General features: G+C 35.9%; 1 protein-coding gene across 3 annotated transcripts in view; it reads right to left on the bottom strand.

The window, feature by feature from the left end:
• Positions 1–3,226: 3,226 nt before the first annotated feature.
• The window catches only part of mctp2b (multiple C2 domains, transmembrane 2b), a 28,222-nt gene continuing 7,312 nt past the window's right edge, over positions 3,227–24,136 (bottom strand). Inside the window, exons 2-22 of one of the 3 annotated variants that reach the window (XM_081347672.1) lie at positions 23,001–23,531; positions 21,755–21,817; positions 20,270–20,390; positions 14,659–14,801; positions 14,478–14,554; positions 14,163–14,283; positions 13,123–13,290; positions 12,855–12,985; positions 11,515–11,695; positions 11,278–11,371; positions 11,070–11,172; positions 10,572–10,674; positions 10,358–10,459; positions 9,112–9,186; positions 8,896–9,015; positions 6,676–6,789; positions 6,368–6,409; positions 6,166–6,275; positions 5,685–5,794; positions 5,421–5,518; positions 3,278–4,396 (exon numbers count right to left, since the gene is read on the bottom strand). In XM_081347672.1, the coding sequence (XP_081203798.1) occupies positions 4,328–4,396; positions 5,421–5,518; positions 5,685–5,794; positions 6,166–6,275; positions 6,368–6,409; positions 6,676–6,789; positions 8,896–9,015; positions 9,112–9,186; positions 10,358–10,459; positions 10,572–10,674; positions 11,070–11,172; positions 11,278–11,371; positions 11,515–11,695; positions 12,855–12,985; positions 13,123–13,290; positions 14,163–14,283; positions 14,478–14,554; positions 14,659–14,801; positions 20,270–20,390; positions 21,755–21,817; positions 23,001–23,447 (2,592 nt within the window). In that variant the 5' untranslated portion in view covers positions 23,448–23,531 and the 3' untranslated portion in view covers positions 3,278–4,327. Of the gene's footprint in view, positions 4,397–5,420; positions 5,519–5,684; positions 5,795–6,165; positions 6,276–6,367; positions 6,410–6,675; positions 6,790–8,895; positions 9,016–9,111; positions 9,187–10,357; positions 10,460–10,571; positions 10,675–11,069; positions 11,173–11,277; positions 11,372–11,514; positions 11,696–12,854; positions 12,986–13,122; positions 13,291–14,162; positions 14,284–14,477; positions 14,555–14,658; positions 14,802–20,269; positions 20,391–21,754; positions 21,818–23,000; positions 23,532–24,136 lie in introns of all 3 variants that reach the window. The other 2 variants (XR_014028863.1, XM_081347673.1) reach the window with 2 other exon arrangements.

Below are 24,136 nucleotides of genomic sequence, written 5' to 3'. Positions count from 1 at the left end.
GGGTGTCCGTTAAAAAGTGATAATGGACACCTAGGAAAGGCGTCCCGTCAATTTGCCTGATGACAGTTCTAAATGATTGCGCTGGCTCAAACTCACTGATCAACTGCTGCGGTCGGGTCGCTGTGGCCACGTTGCTTGGCAACGCCTGTATACGGGAGATATTAAATAGTGCGCTCGACTTAATAAATAAAAACCCTCACGTTTTTTATTCTAAAACACATTAAAGTATTATTAATTGATTAAATATTTCTTTCTTTCGTAAGTAACCATGGTATAAGCGGGTTAATGCCCTTCGAGGTGTCCATTATCAGGTTTTAATGGACTTCGGCAGAGGCTGCGCGTCGGACGGTTCACGCCTCGCCGTCGTCCATTAAAACCTGATAATGGACACCTCGTCGGGCATTAACCCTTACATAATATATTGTAGTGGGCTAGTATATTTTAAAATCTACTGCTTAAATAGCTTAACTAGCTAGTTGTTAGTAGGTTGTAGTGTAGCTGTCTACTTTTCTCAAAATAGTGACTGTAATTTCACTGCTTGGCAAGCTGCAATTTTTAAAGTAGCTTTCTTATCACTGGTCTGCATAGAATCAATTGGCATCAGTTGGTATAGTTTTCAGGTAGAGTTCAATAGAACTACTGATTGTCAAATTGAATTATCTGGATCACTAAGTCAGCCCGAAATGATTCGTCTGCCTCTGGCGTAATATCTTCATTCCCACAATGCCCTGAAAAGGCCTTGTCCATCTCTCTTTCTACAGTGTGTCTGGCCTAGATTCCTTTAGCTTGGAGAAGGGCATACGAGTGGGGAATGCTGTAGGTGTTTGGACCCCTCCTTTCCCCCATCATCCTCTCCCCGCTTCTCTTCCTCCTCAGGGAACGAAGCCCCATCTGCTACACAGTGTGTCTTGTGAGGAAACAGGAGAAAGGAGGCTGTTTCTGAGCTCTTTATAGGGGCCACTTTGGAGCTCCCTTTATATGCAGACAGATGATGGAATCTTTCCTTAGTTTGTTTTTTACTCTCAATGACTCTCCTCATGATATCTTGTTCACTATAATAGTTTGGTTGACTCTTATCTACACATAAACGGATGTTTAGACACTATAAAGGGTCTAAACAAATTTCTAAGGTCTTAAAATAATCAACATGATCAAAACTTTGCTGAAAAACCTGTTCCACAGTCTAATACCTTGTGTCATGAGATCGATAGTTTATACTTTTTTAGCAAGTAAAAGGTAATTTTAAAAACCTTGTGTCTTATTGTTGTGGTTAACGGAAGAATACATTTTATATTGTTATATTTCAAAATTAACTCATGAAGCAACTTCAATTTATTTGATTATCTGTACAAATATGATACATCAGGCTCTTGAGGAACATTTATTTATTTTGTACATCTCTCAACCATCATTGAATTGCATTGCTTTTACCCCCACGATAAAAACTAAGTTTGATCATATAGGACTGAGCAATATCACCTTACTAAGACATAAATATCAGTTGTCACTCTATGTCTTCCAATATTTTATGCAAGTAGTCTCCCATATTGTTTTCTCACTGATTTACATGACAAGATATCAGAATTCCATCTTACTTTTTGCAAGTGCACCATATTGCATAGCATATTTTGCTTATTTTGGGCATGTAAAACTTAGGTGTTTTTTTCCACTTTGAGTATGAGCTCAGGTTTATTAGGGTTAATGAGCAGACTCATGGAATATTCAATCAAACTACTGACTTCCAGTCTTTGCTGCTCCTTGCACAATTAGCTGTGTTGTTTCAGACAACTGCCCTGGCTATAAATTGGAATGAAGTCTAGGGGCATGATAGTATGATCTTGTTATCACATAACTCATTTTGATCTTTTGGTGATCTATTGGGGCTCCATCTTTGTGGCCAGACATGATGTTATTCTTCTGCTAATGGCTAAATGCTCACAGGAGCTAATTAGGACTGATTTTCTATGTGAAGAAAGGATTGAGAAGGAATAAGGGCTCAGCCAGGGTAAAAATAAGTATGTCTACCCAGTCTGTTGTGTCCCATTTGCACATCTCTACATGTAGCATATTTGTAGTGAGGAATGACTATTTCGGACTTTCTTTCTTAGTTCTACTCTTTAACAGCAGCCCTCTGATTATACAAAACGAGAGGGAGTGTTTAAAACTGAAAATAGTTCTAAAATGGGCCAATTACATGGTGTTAAGAAAGCCAGATTTTCACTGAAATTTAGTGTTTCAGTGTGCTGGTTCAAAAAGTATTCAGTGTATTTCACTATGGGGTGAAAGCGATTCAGGAATTCAAACTGTTGAGAATGAGATTCATGCTGCCTACTAGTTCACTTAAAAACGAAAAATCTGTCATTGTTTTCCTATAATTTTTATTGTTGACCTTTTTTTTCTGTGGAATACAAAAGACGTTTTAATGAGGGTAGATTCCTGCTAGGATGACGTATAGAACATAATCTCTGTTTATGATTCTAACACGTTTTGTTCGTCATGATAATCTTCACAGATTAACACAAACCTTTATGAATTTAATAGCCTTAATAAAAATCGACAGAAATAAAAAGCCACTTTGCACGGGGTTAAGTACGTCACCATTAGCTAGTCTAAACGTCTGACAAATCTATCAGTCTTTATTTAAAAAAAAAAAAAAAAAAAACTTTTTAGAAAGTTCTAGTTAGAATAGTTTGCAATAGCGCGAGTATAAACCATAAACACAGCGAGGCTGAGGAAAGTTAGTAGCCTAGATGAGTTTACCTGTTCGTTGTTGTTATGCTGTTTAATGTCCCCAACTGCTTGTGGTCCCATTTGCATTTAGCCACTTGTTGGGAACCGCCCCAGAATATCACAAGGGGGCATTTTTGTATTTTATGTCGAATAATAAAACGTGAAAATACCTTGAGCTTGTGTCAACCAGAGATCTTATTGGCATTTAGCCAAAAACCAATTTGAAAAAAAAAAAAAAAAAAAAAAAAAAAATACTTCAAGACGATAAAACGGAATGTGCTAAAATTACTTTCTGGGTTTCCTGCAACACTCTACGATGACTAGGACTTTATTTTTGGTTGAATTATCCATCAAAGCTTCTCTTGAGAAGAAAGCACCCCTGATATTCTGCTTTTTCAGTAGCGCAAAAGATGAACTGCAGGATAGGTTCCCATTAAAGGAAAACACTGCCACTATGTGGCTGAATATTCTCAAACAACCATTGTGTAAGGAATTCGAGGGTTATATTGCTTTATCCACATTCTTACTTACAGATCTGCATTTGTTTAATTCAATTAGCATTTATTGTGTTTATTCTGTAATATAAGATCTAAAAAAACTCATGAGAAGTAGCCTACACACCAAGCCATCTGTGTTTGAGTATAGTAAATGTTTACTGTTAAATGATTATACAAAATGGAAATATAGTCAATATAGAAAGCTAGTATAAAAGAGTACCAAAATAATTGTTCGACAACATCTGTGATATACCGCACATAATATCCACCTGAGCAGAAGAAAAGACTGGAAAATACAAATACAAGTGTACTTGCAGGCTTTTTTTATGTCCAATTACTGTACCACTTGAGATCCAAAACAACATCTAGAACCTTATATTGCACTAAAATCATTTTTTTAAGAGAGTGTAGTTAAAAATCAGTTTTCACCTTTGTTGTGAAAGTTTGTCAAAGGCACTTTCAATGTACTCATTTTCAAGTGAGTTTTTCCATGCAATAATTAAGACATGAATAAAAGATTAAAAATACATTAAAACAATGTGTTTACATAATAAAAACAAGTTCAAAAGAACTAAACCACATGGAAAATTTTGTTACAATATAAGTTACAGGTCTCTGTTTATGTACATTCAACAAAAAATGTGGCTCATATAGAATGAGACTTTACAAATTCCTTAAAACATATTTTACAAGTCTGATAAGACAAAAAAAGAAAATATAAAATAGCAAATCAAAGCATTACATTGTATTGCACTTATACTGTTCATGATGTGTCATTCAGGCATTGCATCTATAGATGCATATTTAAGGCCCAATGTGGTGTATTCTATACTTTTACCATTCAGTTTATCAAGTTACATTTCTTCATCACTCAATGCAACAGAGCCGCTGCTGTATAGAGTGTTAATATGTGTCTGTGTCATTAACCAAGGTGCTTCAGCACGACCCAGCAGTAAAGACCGGACCATCTGATGGGGATGATTTCACTCGAATAAAATAAGCACAAAGTTCAAATCATTCCCTGGCCGTCGTGTCCTAGCACCTTCAAAGGTTCTTCACACAGAATGTTCTCAGGAGACCAACGTTTCCCACAGTAGTGTCTACGGTGATGTTCTCTTTCTCTTAACCGGACTGTGAAGATTACAGCTGCTCAGTTCGGTGTACTGCGCCTGAATGAAGAAGAAGAAGAACTCAAGATGCGAGAAGCTTCCAGACAAATGAGCAAACTGAGAAAAGGCAGAGAAATATAGTCATCTAAGAAATAATAAAAAAAATTAAAAAGATTATTGCAACTTTTTTTTCCTCATAATTGTGTTTATATATCACAATTCTGACTTTAGAACTCGCAACTGCATGTTTATATCTTAATTCTGAGGGGAAAAAATACACAAATGCAAGTAAACATCTCACAATTCTGAAATCGTTTCCCTCACAATTGTGAGTTTATGTCTCAATTCTGAGAAAAAAAAAGAACAGAATTATGAGTTATAAACTTGAAATTGTGAGAAATAACGATGTAAACAAAAAATTCTGACTTACTTTAAATCGCAATTGTGAGTTTCTCTCACAATTCTGACTATTTCTACCAATTGCAAGTTTAAAATCACACAATTCAGAATTTTTCTGAAAAAAAAAAAAAAATAATATATATATATATATATATATATATATATATATATATATATATATATATATTGCGATTTTGTCTCACAATTCTGACTTTTTATGCAATTGTGTTTATATCTCAATTCTGAGAAAAAGTTAGAATTGGGAGTTATAAACTCAGAAGTTTGAGAAATAAAGTCAGAATTGAAAGTACCGTAACAATTCTGACTAGTTAATCACAAATGGGATTTTTTTCTTTGAGTCGCAATTTACTTTTTTAGTTTTTTTTTTTCAGTGGCGGAAACAAGACTCTTTGTCAGTCTAAATTAAGAGAAGTTTGTTTATTATGGTGTTAAATTGTAGGATGGGTTACATAGTCATGGTCATAAAAATACTAGTTTTTTAGATATTAAACTTTAGTCGAAAAACTTGCCAGGAGCTTTCAATTATATTGACATATTTATACCTTCAAGACATTGTACTGATAAATGGACATCAATGATCTTGTCCGTACAGAAAACACCACATTACAATAAAAAAGCTGAAGTTTACAGTCCTTATTTTTTTAGTAAATTCTGTGGTAATTACCATTTGGACATCTGAAGGCACTCTGGAGAGGAAATCCATCACCTCATTGTTTTCAATGGCATAAGGATTGCGCAGTTTCTTTGTGAATTTATGTATACCTAAAAAAAAAAAAAAAAGAACAATGCTGAACAATCTCTGGTACTGACAACTCAAATTTCCCATCACAGTCTAAAGAACTTCTGTATTTGAGTTCAATGCGTTTACTGATTTGAAAAAATAAAAAACATATTCCATTGTTAGACAGTAACACAGCTGTAATCTTACCCCATAATAAAATAATGTAGCGTACTGGAATAAAGTAAGTGATTACTGTGGCCATAACGAGAACCACGAAGGCCAAATTAGACAAGAACGGCACTGACCAGTTGAATGTACTGAGGAGAAGAAGAAAAAGAAAGACATTTTGCAGTTTTACAAAGAATATTTGAACTATTTTGGCACTCTTTTGATGCCCTCAAAAATAATAATTTCATTATATTCATTCATGGCAAGCTTCTGGGTCAATGGAAATGTGCTGGTTTTCTAAATAAATGACAATATATCCATGCATTCTTTTGAATATTTATTTAATGCAGCCTTAGTGAACATAAGAGACTTCTTTCAAAAACCATTTAAAATAAAATCTAACTGACCCCAAACATTTAAACGGAAGTGAATATATTATGCAATTACCTCTATTCTCTCAATATCCATTACTAATTTACAAATATAATGCGGTATGTGAGAGCAGACACAAAACACATACTTCTTTATTCTTTCACCAAAGCATGCTATCTCCTCCAGAAGATTCTGGACTGTAATGACAATCTCTTGAACCATGTGAATTTTCTCCATCAAACCTTTTCTCTCAGATTCCTGCAAGAAGACACACATTGGAAATCAAATGGCATGCTTATTCACTGGAATCAAAGAATGTAAGAAAATTTGTGAATTGGAAAGAATTATACCTTTTCATCTTCATCTTCCTCTTCATTTAACTCTATGGTGTCCTGCAAGAGAAAGGCCTTATTTTTAATCATTTTAAAATGAAAGTTAACAAGGTCTTAAGAGAATGCTTTTAAATTTAATCAGATGACAATACATATCAAACTGTGCTCATTCACATTTACAGTCACTTTCAAACCACTAAAACAAATGCTAAACTAAATTCCCAGCTGAGATGGTCCACTCCTTTTGATATTCTACAGTAAGAGACAACACAAGCTGGTTGTCTGGAGTCTCACTAAACTGTGCAATTAAGCCAAAAATCACCCACTAGGTCTCTGCTGACTCTCTCAGAAGCGATCTGGAGATAGTTCCATATGATGAGAAGGACCATGAACATGGGCAGCATGTAGAAATCCCAGTACCACACTGTAATAACAAAGAGCTGCAGGAGAACACAGAAGATTTAAGTTTCATGAAGACTGGAACTAATCAAGGGTCACATATTCATCATGTATTTACATAATCCCAATGCTTCTCTTAAAAGGATATTTCACCCAAAAGTGAAAATTCTGTCATAATTTACTCACCCTCATGTCGTTCCAAACTTGTATGAGTTTCTTTCTTCTGTTGAACACATAAGAAGGTATTTTAAAGAATGTGTTGGTAATTAAATTTTAAATACTTGACGGTAACCATGGACTTCCATAGTAGGAGACAAATATGAATGGCCACGGTCAACTGTCTGGTTACCAACATTCTTTAAAAGATCTTCTTTTGTGAGCAGCAGTAGAAAGAAACTCATACAGGTTTGGAACAACATGAGGGTGAGTAAATTATGACAATTTTCATTTTTGGGTGAACTATCCCTTAAGTTACACGATTAATTACATTCTATAGACTATAAGTAATGTTGCACATGAATGTCAACTAAGAGTAATAGTAGACTGTTAGGGTTAGTAGAATAAGTTGATATGTACTTGCACAGTTACTTATAGTCAATATAATGTCTGTTGTGAAGCATTAAAATAAAGCGTTAGCAGATATTAAGCAGATGGTTTACAAATGCTCTAATGAGAGTAGGGGTGGGCGATATGGCAAAAATATCATATCACGATTTTTTTCAGGAAAATCACGATTAACGATTTTATCACGATTCTTTTTATGTTGGTTTTACTATTTTGTGACTTAGCATTACAGCCAATCTAATGTCCATATTCTAAAAACAAAACCTTAGGTAACAAAATAAAAAATAAATTAAAAAAAATGGCAGACAGGGGCAAAGATAAAAATATTTGTCATTATTTTCTTTGTTATTAAATATTAAGATCACAGATACACATTACACATACACAACTTAATATACAAATTAAATAGGCTAAACAGTGCTTTATATTTTCAGCTACAGTAGGTGTATTTAACAGCAGCATTGAAGAAAGTAATTAAATGAACAAATATGAAAGTAAAACAAAACAGACTTCACTGTATAAATTAAACATTGATACTTATTAAAGCTACTATTAAAGTTATCAGTCAAGAGCAATGAGTGATTTTCTCTTTGCATTTTGTTGTTTTATTAACATTAAAGGATATCCCTTTAAGGACAAGCGGCAGCGTGTTTACTATTGCTACTGTCTCTGCTACTGTTGCGCGCGACGCGTCTAATATACACGCATTAGACAAGCAGATTTTCTCTCAATTTTCTCAAGTTTGCTTTCACTTTAGACATAAACGACTTTATGTAAACCTTGTGTGTATTTGACAGTATAAGCACAATAAGACTCGAAAGATAACTTAGTCCAGTATCCAGGCGCTGGTAGACAGGCTTTTAGTGCGTGAGCTTCACATGTACGCGCTGAGGAACACACATGTTAGAGCAGCGCATCAGCACGCGAATTAAATGTTTAACCGACAAGGCATTAAAGCACATGCAAATTATGAACTTTTGTGAACTGCAGTGTCCCGTTCCGCTGCGTTAACATTTTATGTGAATATACGTCGCGTTGTTCAGTATGTTGGGACAGAGGCGCCAGAACAGATATAGGCTAATGCACGATTCTACGATATTTCTTCAAAAGCAGATCGTGGAGACATTTTAATCGCCCACGATCAAAAATCGTCATATCGCACACCCCTAAATGAGAGTTATTTGACATGTAGTTGCAGTGTTACTAATAGCCAACAGAATGTCTAAAGGGGACCATAAAAATTAAGTGTTACCCAAAATGTTTCACTATATAACAGAAAAGTACAAAAAAGCACTTACATTTTACTGGATATGGTACCATGGCACTACCATTGTATTCTTTGAAATACATTTTACCAATACTATCAAAATACCATGTACTGTATATGAATATATGAATATATGAGTATATGAATATAATGATACCATGGTACTGAATTAGTACCATCTGGAACCACGAGTCTTAACTGTAAGCTAAGCTGCTATAAAAAAGTAACTCAGCATTTATATGATTTATTACTAAATCATACATCACAAAACAACAAAAATGAATAATGAACGAGATTGACAAAAAAAGTGTCTCACCATAAATGCTATGATGCTCCTCTGCACGCTTTCCCACTGGAAACAGCTTTTGATGAACTGGTTGACGTGGCACACTGCACGATAAAGGTTCCTCACGCGAACAACATTCCTGGAAAGAACCTGTTGATATAACAATTCCCAGCTCATATTTTTCATAAAGATAGGCTATTGAAAACTTCAGAAGACTTTTCTGTGTGAATGTTACCCAACTCATACCTTCTTAGAAAACTTGACATTGTCCTCAAGAAACTTCTGTTCTCTAGGCGTGAAGGTCCTAATGCTCGCTTTGACCTGGTCAAGACATTGAACAAACAAACACTAAAAAAATGTCCAATATCTAAGCATATGAAATTTAGGTAAGATGCTTTATTGTCACTGTACACAATACAAATCTAGAGTGGAAACACTCAGAGAGAGAAATTAAGAATTAAAAGTACAGTATATAGAAAGAAGTACACACACACACACACACACACACACACACACACACACACACACACAATACATACATATCTACAATATTATGCATAAATACAATATATTGCCTAACATTTATTAATAAAAAGATAACTTAAAAGTATGTATTACACATAGAATATGTATACTGCACATTTAAATGTACGTGAATATAGTACTTTGAAATGCATATTGCACATAAAGCCACTGAAGGCATATGGCAACGTTTATGAGGTAGTGTGTTATAGTGCATGCATTGTAGAACATTCAAGGTTATTAATAGGTAAACTTAATTTAAAATAGTCTTTGGTTGGCTGAGTGAAGTACTAAGAAAGATTATATTGAACTATTAAAGGTAGGGTAGGATTATTTTTTAATAAACACTGTTTGTTATACTGGTTGAAACTCTCTTCATATCCTAATAGCAATTATTAATAGAAGTAGTCTAGAAAAAAGAAAAAAATGTGCAATACATTCAACCTCTTCATGTCCCTGTCAACATATGTATTTCTATACCTCCAACAGACGTCAGTCACTGAGCGCCACACACAAACAGCAGCCGCCTTACAGTTCCTCCTGAACCAAAACAACGAGCTTATGCTGCGTTCACGCAATACAATACCCGTAATTATGAGATGGCAAACCGTGACATTCTACACGGAGCTGTTCACTTCCTCAGAATCGGATTTTTGCGTTTCTGTCAACACTATCAATGTCAAAATTATTCTGCAGCAGTCATGTGGTACAAGTAAGAGCTCTGTAAGTTGTTTATGTACATTATTATTGTATTGTTATGTGCTTTGAGACATGAGGTAATTTAATGCTGTCTCTCATTACACCTTGTAAACACGTACATGTTTTTGAAGGAGGCGTGGCTTTGGAGACGCTGTGAAGGGAGGGTGGGATCTTATGCTTTCAAAGCTAGCTTGCTATTGCTAGCCTCCCCAGAATTGCCAACCCTACCTTTAAAGATATAATCTCTCTGTTGTCATCTGTCAAGACTCACAGAATTGTAGATGACTTCCAGCTCCAGTACTATGGTTCCTTTAGACAGTCCTCCCAAGTTCTCTTTCCTGAGAGGACAAGCAACCTGCTGACTGTTACGTATCTGTTGCAATAAAAAACATTCAAACATATTAATATATCAATTCTAATAAATAAAGACGTTTTGCACACCATTGCTTTCAATGTAAAGAAGAATGTCAATATTCTGCACTTACTGAAAGTAAGGGAAGGACCACCTTCCCCAGGAAATCTGGGGCTTTGTCGCCATCCTCATCAAACACAGTCACTTCCAGAACTTCATGAATGTCTTTTACTGGGCTGGACATAAAGAGAAATTGAATAAATCTCACTATTATTTTGATATACCTGTAAATATAGAGTTGACATTGACCGTTCAAAAGTTTGTGGTCTATAAGATTTTTTTTTTTTTTCAGATAAGTCTCATATGCTCACCCACGCTGCATGCATTTGATAAAAAATACAGTAGTAGCAGTAATATTGCGAAATGTTATTTCAATTTGAAATAACTGTCTTTTAATTGAATATATTTTAAGTTTGAAATATAAAAGTTCTGTAACATTATAAATGTCTTTCATTTCTATTCAATTTAATGCATCCTTGCAGAATAAAAGTATTAATTAAAAAAAAAAAATCTTACTGACCCTAAAGTTTTGAATGGTAGTGTACTTTAATAAAGTTATAGTGATACTAACAAAGTGAAGACTTTATTCCACTCAGGGTTGAGGGTTTTGTATATGGTGTGGGTCTGCAGCCGGTTGTTTCCCAATTCCAGGACACAAAATGGGTCACTCTTTCCTAAAAATACACAGAAGGTCCAATGAACGTGGTTGTTGACATGCTCACACCCATGCTCTCAACCAAAAAAGGCTCTTTGTGTAATCAACAAATAATAAATAATACCATTCAGATCAGCAGCCATGAGGTCAGTGGCCTTAATCACTTTAACCTGAAGAAAACCAACATCTCTTATGTCCTTCAGAGAGTTCTTGAAACTCTGCCAAGACGGAGAAAAAAAAGATTTTTAAGGGAGATCAGGATTATTTGTTATACACATAATTAAAAAATACAATAGCATGCAGTATACACTGTGTACTATGCATAAAGAAGTAGTGCGGTAAAGAGGGCGGTTTAACATACGTATTTAACCAGCATATTGTCCCTCTCATGAGGCTCTTCCAGTGGAGGGGCGACGAGATCCGTGATGGATGCTCCAGTGCAGGGAGTGGGACAGACGAGGAACACCAGCTTGCCCGGGTCAAGCTCACTTGTAAACAATGTGGACTGATTCAAGGGAAGCCCAGACAAGTTGATCTCACACCTGCAATTTGCACACAGACACAAAAGGCCTTAAACACAAAAGGAGGAATTGTCTTTACAAGGAGGAATTTCATTCCCCAAAAAAGTCTTTTGAGTTTAATGTTCTGTGACTAATTCAAGTTAAGCTCGATCGACGGCATTTGTGGCATAAATTTCAAACTTGTTTCGGTTTTTCATTTTGTTTTTAATTGAAAAAAAATATATATATATTATGATTACAAATGTAAACAGGTTCATGCATTCCAAAGGTTTATAAGCAAAAATGTGTTTGTATTTTGTGTATACACTTCGATTAATTATGAAGAATATTATTTGAAATTATTTGAGCAGTAAAATTCAACATGTTTTTGTGGCTACTTTTATAAGTGTTCCCTACCGTTGAAAAGTTTGGGTTTGTAAGATTTTTAATGTTCTCGAAAGAAGTCTCTTCTGCTCACCAAGGCTGCATTTATTTGATCAAAAAATACAGCAAAAACAGTAATATTGTGAAATATTAGTGCAATCTAAAACTGTTTTCTATGTAAATATATATTTAAAAATGTAATTTATTCCTGTGATTGCAAAGCTGAAATTTCGGCATTATTCCTCCAGTCTTCAGTGTCACATGATCCTTCAGAAATCATTCTAATATGCTGATTTGCTGCTCAGGAAACATTTCTTATTATGATCAATGTTGAAAACAGTGGAAATCTTGATATATTTTTCTCCCCAGGATTCTTTAAATAGAAAGGTTAAAAGAACAATGATCATTTAAAATAGTTAAATTAGATCAGTTAAAGTCTTAACTGTCACTCCTGATCAATTTAATGCATCCTTGCTGAATAAATGTAAACATTTTAGAACAGTAGTGTATGTATGTAACTACTAGTTAAGTATTTACAATAGTTATATTTTAATGTAAAAAAACCCTCCTTGAATCCTTGCAATGAGCATCATCTGGTTTCATATAGTCATGGCAGGAGTTGAAATATTGGATACTGTATAACTTTGGACAGACAAGGTTTTTACAGGAATTCTATCAAACTAGTCTCATGCCACAATGTATAAAGTCTTGAGGATAAACTTTAGGAAGAGTATGGATTTGAACACTTATTTTTTCAGATGTAATTGATACTATGCAAACTTCAGTCAAAAGAGCTTAGTTTATTTCTTTAACTCACTGTCCGTAACATTCTTCATTTTTCCGTCCCTCTTTTCCCACCACTTCAATCTCTAGAATACTGGACCCGTTAGGGAACTGGTTGAAGTCAAACTTTTCTCTCCACAGTGTATTGACTTTCTTCACTTGACTCTGTGAAAATGAAGGCAAACTTAAAGCCTAATTCTTGCTAATCCTTTTTAAATTTGAATGTTTATATGAAGTTAAGGCGTTTGTAACTACATCAGCGAAGAGCTGAACAGGTCATACAGACGTTCCCCAGTAAGTACCTTGCTTTTGTATTTCTGATCTCCCAGTTTGAAGCGAACAACAACTTCGCCCTGTCCATCCTGAGGTAAGTTCCGCCCCTCCACTAGAGTGATGGTATAGATGCCGGTCCAGAGTTGACTCTTCTTCATAGACTCTGTGAGACGTCTGTTATGCTCGATTGTACTTCCCTGAGGATCAATAAAAATATTGGGATGTGATATTGAGATCTCTTATGCAAAGTTTCTGGATATTATTATCGCAGTGGTTCTGAACTAGTAAGATGCAGGGAAAAATAATTTTACTGTAAATGCAAACGATAAAATGCATGATATAGTTAATCACGCTAAATAAATAGACTTAATAGAATAGAAAAAAACACCATTTATCTTTTGTTGATGACATCAAAGGGCATGCAGTGTGCACCCAATCAAACTCTACAGTATTTCTGTCACTTGGTAAAAGCAAGTCAAGTTAGGCTGATGTCATCATGGTCAGGTTGTGTGGCATGGCCTAACTCTTAAAAACCATGAAAAATAATACACAAGATATAACGAAGACTAAAACCATTACAAATTATTTGCAATAAACATAGTTTGTGCCAACCACAATGTGCTTTCTGTGGTCAATTATTGGCTGCCTAGAGCAGGAAACAAAAAATATTTTGGTCACCATTTGACACGCAAAATAAATAAATAAATAAATAAATAAAATCAAGTTGAGAACCACTGTTATATTGGTTGTGAATTCAGCTTGTTTTAATCTTCATTCTCTTTGCATGCACATTAACATACAGACATCATTGTTTGTGGAACAATTTGCTTCGAATATATTATTACAGGAAGTATTTGAATAAATCCATGAGAGAGCGGTGTCTCGTCCACTCAAGAATCAAGATACGATTAGTAACAGATTAGAGGCAGTTTAAAACTAAACCTTCTCACCGTAGAGCTCCTTTTTTCCCTCTGGACCCATCTCTTCATAACAGAAACAAATAACGTGAACACAAGCGTTGAGTTAGTGGAGTGAGTTAGTCATTAGCTTGAATCCTTAAATCCATTACCTTGGCTAAACGTTTTTTGTTTTTGGCGTTCCTCACAGATAAAGTGATATCGATGACTATGACACCCATATCGTCCTCCAGGCTGTTGGGGTCGTCCAGTGGAAGCACCATCTCGCTGGTCCTGTAGAACAGACAGAACAAAAGCATCAGAAACCACACTCTTGGTTTGACCTTGAACACTTGACTTGACAAACACTGATGTACTATTTTATTTAATACTGTGAAGCTGCTTTGATACAATCTGTATTGTGAAAAGCGCTATATAAATAAAGTTGACTTGACTTGACTTAACACAAACATTTCAGATTGACCTACTTTTCAAGTTCCAGTGTATTCAGAACAACACCGTGGGACCCCATGAAGTCATCCGATGTCAGATCTCGATCGTAAACCTGAATAATCGATGGATGGGACTGCTTAATGTACCTTTACAGTGCATATCACAGCATAATGTGAAAGTTAATGGATTTATGCCACAGCAAAAGTAAACAAGTACCTTGATGAAGAGTTTCTGGTCCAGGTTGCGGATTGGGAAGGAGAAGGACTCGTTCCAGATAGGGTTGAGATTCTTATACACCACTTTACTTTTGTACAAGGTCTTCCCATCCAGTTTGAATTTCACATATGGATCACTTGTGCCTATGGAGACAGACGTTTTTTGTTTTTTATTGACCACCTGAAATTTCTGAGCTATAGTCCTTACATGTGTTAAAGCTCAGTGGCCTGTTACTCATTTGTATTTTTTTCTTAATATAAATGAAAATTTCAGTTAAATGTATTTTTTATTTAAAGATAAACTAAAATGCAGTTCCTACAGACAATGACTTGAATACATGTCTATACATGTCTACTACGATGACATTTTCATTTCATGATTCATTTTCTGAATGAAAATTTGGAGTATAAAGTAAAAAATGTAGTATAAATAAAAATAATTAGCCAATTAGACTTTTTTTTTTACAGTTACTTTGTCTTTAATTTATTTATTTGGAGATTTGCTTTAACATATCACTAATATTTGAACAAGTTTTGGTAATCAAACAGTGTACAACCAACATGCAGGCCATTGCTACATAATAACAAAACCATAAAACAGGAAATAACATTACAGAGAAAACCCCTGTAGACCCTCGTGATATGGCAATGTCAAATTAAGTAATATGTCCTTTAATGGGACAATAAGTTAGTTCAGCTTAGTTGTTTTTTTCTTCTTCATATGCATGATTAAGAAATGCATACAAAAATGTGTCTTAGCGTAATTTTTTTTTTGAAAACCTGTATAAAAATAGGATGCATACACCGGTGTATTCAGTGTGTAAATAAATGTGATATTGCATTTTACTTGATGGTCACTTGACATTTGTTAGCATTGACAACTGAGAAGCATTAATCAAAATCTGTCAAAAATCTATGAAACCAAATATGACAAACTTGGAACATGTGTATCTGCCAACTCAGACATAGTAATTTGTCAGTGATATAAATATGTGGCCTTAGTGTTTCTTCGAGGTGATTTGAAAAGACTTTAGGGAAGGTATAGTAAAAATATTTTTCTTAACCTTTTAATGGAATCTGAAAACTTCATGCAAATGCACTCCCAATTGTTTTCCCTTCAATCAGATGACATGTTCAGCGCATTCAGTTAGTTTAGTCATGTGTGTGGGTTTGCTTCTGAGTCTGACAAGGATGTGGTTAATACTTAAGTGCAACATCAGTGCATGACGCAAAACCAGCACGCTTCCGTGAAGACTTTCATTTTGAAAGAGAAAAAAAAGTTTGCACTGCAACTACCCCTGGTAGGGTCAGCTGCTATAAAAAATATGGATAAAAAAGGGGGCTTCAATAAGTTTAAAAAAATACTAATCACTCTGCCAAGCTGCCTGATAACCTGGTGCACCAGTAGAGGGCAGCATTTAGTATGTCTGAGCAAGACCGGTCCTCAGTTGCTCCATTATTTACCCTCTTCATCAAAGTCAGCTTTAAAGTTCCTGGTCTTATTGTGGAAAAGTAATTGTTTAAAATACTTGTATTTAGCAGACACATTACAATGATCAATAGTGACTGTAAAGATCAATTCTTTTTGAACTTTCTATTCATCAAAGAATCCTGAAAAATATGAAGAGAATTTTCAACATAGGTAATAATAAGAAATGTTTCTTGAGCACCAAATCAGCATATTAGAATGATTTCTGAAGGATCCAATGAAAGTGAAAGTACACTAATATTAAAGTAGAAAACAAGTAGAAAGTATTTTTATTCAAATAAATGCAGCCTTGGTGAGCATGAGACTTCTTTCGAAACATTAACTACCGCAAAACAAACATTTGAACGGTAGTGTGTATTTGAAATGTCCTGTTTGCTGAATATTCTTTACAGAAGTAAAATGTGTCGTAATCAGCCAATCATGTTGACTTTGAAACAACAATATGATATCATCAACAATAAGTGCATGTGTACGAACACTGACTATAATATGCAAATACTGACTGTAAAACCTCAAGGCGCTCTATCGTATAAAAAGACACTGTACTGTAAGAAAACCGCCAATGAACAAATGGTGGGAAAAGGTCAGTAACAATATCCTAATCTTTCTAACAGTGTTTTTCTAAACTCTGGTAAAGGAGGAACAATTAAGATCGGTTTCACATTCTCGAGAAAACACGGCAACAGGATAGCTCTGAAACAGCTTAACAGGCCTACGACCACAAATCATGAAATTAAAGCAAAACACACAGACTGGTAAACGGGAAAAGAGCTTGATCAATGAGCCACGTATCAATGCAGAAGCAATAAACAGCAGTAAATAAAAGGGAAGTCTGCCCATGCCTATCCTAGTTCCCACCTGTCTGTCTGTTTTTACATGTCTTAAATGAGTGTCTCGTGTGCCAGTAAAGTCAATAGTCAGAGGTGTGCCTTTCAGGTGTGGCTGCAGACAGGTTTGAATGTGCTGTGAGGAATGTTGTCTGATGTATGAAAGCAATGCACGCGTTATTAAAAATGTGAAGTACATAGTCCTGGCTGTGTAGATGGAAGAAAAAACAAGGTGAAATGGACCAATCCACAGAGCACCACAACACACTCTTGTAGAAAATCAGCAATTCACACATGTTGGGGGAGGAAAGAGAGAGTGAAAGTGGGACTGTAGAAAGAGAGATGGCTGAGACAGAGTTTCCCTTTTTTTACTTATACGGTGGCGGCCTGCCACGGTCTAATCTGTGCTGCAACGGTTTCATAATAACCCCAAAATATAAAAAAACGTAATAATAACAACATAAAAGGTCTATAACATTGTTTTGCACCATTGCTTTGGCAAAGTATCTGTCAAACGAACTAAAATTGAAAGTGCGATATGGCTTTGTGCCCTTACCAAATTGCAAAAGACTGCAATTTGATTAAATAAGCATATAGTCTGTTTGTGCTGTGTCTTTCAAAGTGAAGTGCACACTTTGCTCATGCCATCGGCTCGTGGTCCGGTGTTTTTCGCATCTCAGAACGGCTCAGTTTTCAATTCGCATATCGTCACCTTCCTAAAATATTCAGGTTTCTCAGAAAACACAAAAAACTGAACCTAACTTCAGAGGCCGAGTAGACTTTCGTTCTTCTTGATGCAACTGCCATCTTGAAAAGCTTGTAAAATTGCCTAAGTCTCATTGTCTTTTGACTTAGGCAAAATAAAACAGCCTAAGTCACACTCTTGACATAGGCCATTATACTACAGGGGTAGAAATGCATGATCTGTTCAACTGAGGATGTGGGCGTTTTTAACCAGAGGTGGCCAGCATCATGAGAAGATGACTTATGCAAAAAAATCATTTTTGTCAAAAAATTACTTAGCCAATTATTTTAGGAAGGTGACGATATTGAACATGAGTTGGAGCTCTTAATTTTGAACTAAAGTGCACCAGATTGATGAATTTAACGTTAATCCTCATGCACCTTAATGAGTCATTTGCGGACAAATTTGGGCACAAATGTCACAGGTGTGATCACATTTAAAAAAAAAATATATATATATCATAACACTATCTTCAAGCAAATAAAAACACTAAATGTATGCATTTATTTTGTAATTTTTGGGCTATTTTTGAATTTTGAATTTGAATTACCTCTAAAAGTACCATTTTTTAATGTAAAATATGCATATTTTTATATAAACAATGTACAACATGTTGTGTTTGGAAGCATCAACACATTCACAAAACAATTGACCGTGTGTGTGTGTGTGTGTGAGTGCTTGCCACATTGAGATTGTTGTACAGGCTCACCACTTCATTTATGTGTATGTACTGTATGATCTGCATTGTGTTGGATTTATTGATTTTATTGGAAATAATATGCTCTGAATTATAGTCTCACCCATTCATTTCCTATGGGTGCCCACTATTGTCCACGAAGGACAAATTAAGGATTTTTTTTAACCACTTAACATTGTTGAATCAATTCCAACTTTTTTGTGTGTTCAGGTGGCAAACTTAGGAAAAAGTAGCCAAAAAAACGCTAAGCTTAATGAAATTTTGCCCACATTTGTCCCCAAGGATCACTTAGAGTTAAAATGTCCATAATTGTCTTACCCCTCACCACAGTCTCACAAAATTCTCTGGAAAACACTAGCTGAGTTATTACCAAAGAGGAACAGGTCAGAGGAATATCGTTTGGAAAAAGAAGGGTTGCAGCTTTCCAGCACTGGTGAAACGTTACTGTAGATAGTGGGAAGGCCTGAAAACGCACACTGTTTGTTGTCGTTGATTCTGCTCGAGATGTTAGTCACATTGGTTTTTGCTATACTTCACAGAACCAATATATGCTGTTGTGTGCTGCTGCTGTTGTTGAATCACAGCTGATTGTGAGAGTGTCTGATGCACCAGCATGAGCTATGTTCACACAGCCAGTCCAAATCCGATTATTTGTTTATCTGATTGGAATCTGATCTACATTGTTGACTGTCCACAGAATTGCAACTATTCAGATCCGATTTGTGTGTCCCGTGGGCCGTGGTGCTCTTTCGTTTTCCGGAATATCAGCATTGGTTTCTATGGCAATGGTTGGTAGATCGACAAAATCGACAACAACAGCAACGTGGAGGGGTTTGCAATACAGATGTCTTATTTTACAACATGACAGTATGTATCCGCCGTATTAAACTACTACATCTTCTGAGGCAGAAGAGTAGGAGGCTCTCAAAATTCAACATGTCTCCATTATATTGTAATTTTCTGCTTGACCGGTACTGCGCAACAACACAACCTTGTTTCTGTAGCGACTTTCGGCATGTTTTCTATAACCAGGTCAGACATATTTACCTTTTACGTGAGAAAGTGATATAAATCATGCGAAATCCGATTAGAGCGGTCAGACTGAAAAGGATTTCCATTAATGGGATTTAAATGGGATTTCAAAGAACATATATCTCAATGTGCATTTGTAAAAATCACACATTTCATGTGATTTTTTTTGCCGTTCACACTTGCTAAATATGATCAGATTCCAATTGGATATGCACAAAAATCAGATTTGGACTGACAGCGTGAACAAGGCGTTAGCTGAGTTGCATAGCATGTTCACTACTTTGGAGGCGGGGCAATTAAGGGAGGGAAGTGTTTGTTTGGGTGTCGATTTCAAATATCAAGCGTTTCTCAGAAATTGCTTAATGCGCCTTTAAAGGTCAGGAGTGTAATTTCTATGTCATCACTAGCACTCAAGGGAATTGCAAAAATAATGATTTGAAAATAATGAGTTTCTAACCCCTGTCTGGTCAGACAAATACAGTAAGTAAATTCTCTGCAAAACGGCTTATTAGAAACAGTGCTGCCCAGACTCACGCCACTGGTTACGTCAGAAGTAGACATGTCAGACCACTCAAACAGAGCAATGTTTTGAAAGCTTATTTACATTTGTCTCTATACAAACTCAGGAAGGAAGAAGCATTTTAATGACAATACACACGCCACCTTAACGCATCTACACTACAATCCCATAATGCTGGGCTTCGATACCTCCCACTTAACAAATAAGCACCAATACAAAAAAACACTGATTGTTATTGAAATGTAGGATGTGTGTAGTGCTTCAGGGTGTGTTGTGTTTATACACAGATATTTGACACTCACCGCAGCGGTCTCTAATGACCAGTCCACGTCCCTCCTTTAGGCATAGAGTGAGCAGATATGTTCTCTGAGTTTCCCTCTGATGCTCACTAACTCCAGCTGTCTCTGTCCTCATGTCCAGAATCTGATTGAAAAATAAAAAAATTCTAAAATAAATGAGAGAACCTTTTACAGCAAGCTTTCATATGGGTCATTCGAACGCTAGTATCTGGATAGTTGACGTGACATTTCAAACAGTGACAGCAGTGTGATATGTTATAATTAAAAATATTTTAAGCAAAGAAATGTTGTCATTGCTCTATAAATTGAGTATTTTGACTATTTAGTGAACTGCAAAAACCTAAATGGTTATTAAAAATAGTGAAAGAAATCTAGAAGAAGTTGTAACCAGTTACTACATTACAAACATATGCTTTCGTTTTTAATAGTACTTTCAAGCCACGTTATCCCTCTTACTTCTTCTTTTTTTTTCTTTACTTACTGTTTTTCATTATAATATTTTAAGAAATGTATTATTACATTTTTAAAAAATCTCCCATTGACTAACACTGACTGAGTGCTAATATTTCATAATCTAACAGCTATGAGGTCATATTTGCATATGAATTGAAATTGGGTCTTTTCTTACACTACCGTCCGTTTCAAGGTTTGGGGTGTGTATGATTTTTTAATTGTTTTTGATTTTCTTGTGCTCATCAAGACTGCATTTAATCAAAAATACAGTAAAAACAGTATATTGTGAAATATTATTAAAATTTTAACACTTCTAGTTTCATAGATTTTAAAATGTGATTTATTTCTGTGATGCAAAGCTGAATTTTCAGAATCATTTCTCCGGTCTTCAGTGTCACATGATCCAATAGAAATCATCATAATGTGATGATTTGCTACTCAAAAAACATTTCTTATTATTATCAATGTTGAAAACAGTTGTTCTGCTTAAATTAATAGGAAACCGTGACGCTTTTTTTTCATGATTCTTTGGTGAATAAAAAGAACAGAATTGATTTGAAATTGAAATCTTTTATACAATTATAAATAACTTTCACTGATCAATATAATCCATTGTTGTTAAATACAAGTATTAATTTCTTTTACAAAAAGAAAAATATTACTGACACCAAACTTTTTGAACTGTAGAGTACATTCATTTGCATACCAAATTTCAATTAATAATCTTTACATTGCAAATGCTCATGACGAAAGAGCACCATCAGCTACCATGGTAAAATGCTATGTTTTATTCAACTTCAACAAGGTGAGGAAGCAAACCTTGAGTCTTCAATGTCAGCTCAGGAAAAGAACACTGTGGTGAGAACACAGTATGGTCCATTTCATGGGCATTTAAAGTACGATGTCAGCTGCATAAACCCATGTCCTTTCATATCATCTAATAGTAGACTAAACAAAACACACACACACACACACACACACACACACACACACACACACACACACACACACACACACACACACACTGATACTTACACTATTGTGCTCGTTGTCATGTATGGAGTATGTTTCTGAATCATTTCTGTTGTAATGCGGCTTCTGTTTCCCAAACACAACAAACGGAAGAGTGAAATGACCAAAAAAGCCACAAATTCGCAAACCATTGGTGTGAATATATTTCCTATTTTTTTCACAGTCCATCTCTTGAAGTCAACAGTGGTAAAAAAGAATTGACTTTGTCGTGCACATATTTCTAGAATAACAGAAGATCATCTGTCTTAATAAGTTTATTAAAAAATCCTTAGCAGTGGAAACTTTTTAATTCCTCAAGTTCTTTGTTGCATGTTTAATGCGGGCATAACTGGCTTAACAGATATGTTCCCTGGGGCTAAGGAATCTAAAAAAAAGCAGTCAAGGATTCACATTACAAAAGCATCAACACTTGTCAATTAATTTACGCTTAATTTAAAAGCTTTTAAGGTTCTTTGACGAACAAAGCAAAGTGTAGGGTTTTCCTTCTTTACTGAAAATCCCAAGTTCAACTTTTAAGGTCAGGTGATTCAATGTTTAAGGTCTTACACGCTCTCTGAACTACCTTGAAAACTCAGCGGCTGACTCACCCGTAAAAACAAACATTCTCGCATCCTATCCACGAAAGCGGTGCCCATATGAAGCATACAGTATGATAACTCAGTAGAATAGAAAGTTCATCGATGCAAAAGGAAGCAGCGTTACATAACAAACAAAACGTCTACCCCCACCTGACCACTAAAGATCTCCGTTTGTGTTTATTTTTGGTGCCGTTCAGTACCGTAAAGGTAGCATGACACTTCCCGGGTGATCATTTGCATTTTAAACAAATGGAGAAGCACCGACCTGCTCTAAATATGCGTTGCCACATTTCAGGGCTACTGTTATCACAAGTTCCTGCAGTAGTAATGACTTGCTCATGTTCAGAGGAACTGCATTTCACAATAGAGAGATGCTTTGCAATCTACCCTAAGACTAAATTAAAATGTTGACAGCATGCCAAAGCAGTGAAAGCTAGGAAAAGCATGCAAATGTTATAGGCCTACATTCCAACAGAAAAAGTTTTACTATCAGTTTGTAAAAAATGAAGGAAAAAAACAAAAACATGAGGAAGTAGGCTACTAAGTTCACCAAAAGAATCAAATACAAACAGGTTTGTGTAACACAGATGGTGTCCACAAAAATTAGAAAACTTCCTCCCACCCGTGATGATTAACCCAACTGAAAGATCAAGAACGCGGACACGCTTTACCTCTGCAAAGCTCTCTGATGAAGGACTCTGTGTGTCCCTCAAGCGCAGCACCTGATCCATCTCATCTGTGGAGTTGGAGATGTTGTGCTCCTCACACGGGGAATCAGTGACTGACTCCTGCGAAGGCCAGTCGTTGGAGTCCACCAGCTTGGTCAGCCCGGTTCCTCCCCCTATGTTTCGCATACTCTTGCTGAGGGCTGTTGTTGCTGGGCTGTTGATGCAGAGGGAGGATGGCCGGACTTCAGCTGGCTGCTGGTGGGAGAGGTTTATTAGGGAGGTAGCCCGACTCCGCTTGAGGAGGTCTGCCACAGAAACGCTCATCTGCTCCTCCAACAAGCTATCGTCACTGACCCCTGACTTATTGGAGTTTTTGTTGCCAACCCGCGAGGTTCGCAAGAGTTTGGCTTTTCTACGTAAAGTGCCCATTATAGACTTTTTGTCCTCCATGAGAAGGGCGTAAGAAGGTGTTTAGGTGAATTTCGCAGGTCAGTCGTACAGGCCTCTCTCTCACACACTAGAGCTGGTTTAGACCTGCAAGGACAGTATGAGAAATTAAATTAAACACAAAAAAGTCACAAAATGTCAATATATTTTCCTAGCATTAGTCCCCCTCATTTGCAGGGTTCGCTTCATGGTAATTATTTGCACACACATTGCATGGATTTGGCAATGTCATGACGAAAGCAGGCGTTCACATTCGCAGTTTCAGTTTAAAATCAACATGAAAGGAAAACGGACCCAAATTACTTTTGTAGCACATGTTCCTGATTTTACAACGGATGAATAAACACCGTAAAACTGCACCACTCAAGGGCTGTTTGAAGTATCGTCACATACAAGTATCGATAGCGATGACGTATCGATTCTGCAGCACGTGCACACCAGTGGACCGCGCTTAATTTCAATATAGTAGCATTCAAACGGAGTGGAAATGTGCTGAAATTAATGAATAGCATAGAATTTATATAGGCTTAACAAGGTTTAATCTGTCCCGCAGATGAGCACAACTGGAGTTGCCTGATAACAAGAGACATAATCCCCTTAATCAGAGCTTCACATTCGTTTTAGCCTACTTATTTTTCTCAACCTGGCCAAGCACGGGCTTTCTGAAAATATCGGTAAGCTTGCAGTTTAGA

The sequence above is a fragment of the Scardinius erythrophthalmus genome (genome assembly GCF_964197995.2).
Source record: "Scardinius erythrophthalmus genome assembly, chromosome: 2".
NCBI lineage: Eukaryota > Metazoa > Chordata > Actinopteri > Cypriniformes > Leuciscidae > Scardinius > Scardinius erythrophthalmus.
This window is presented reverse-complemented; position numbering and strand designations above follow the sequence as displayed.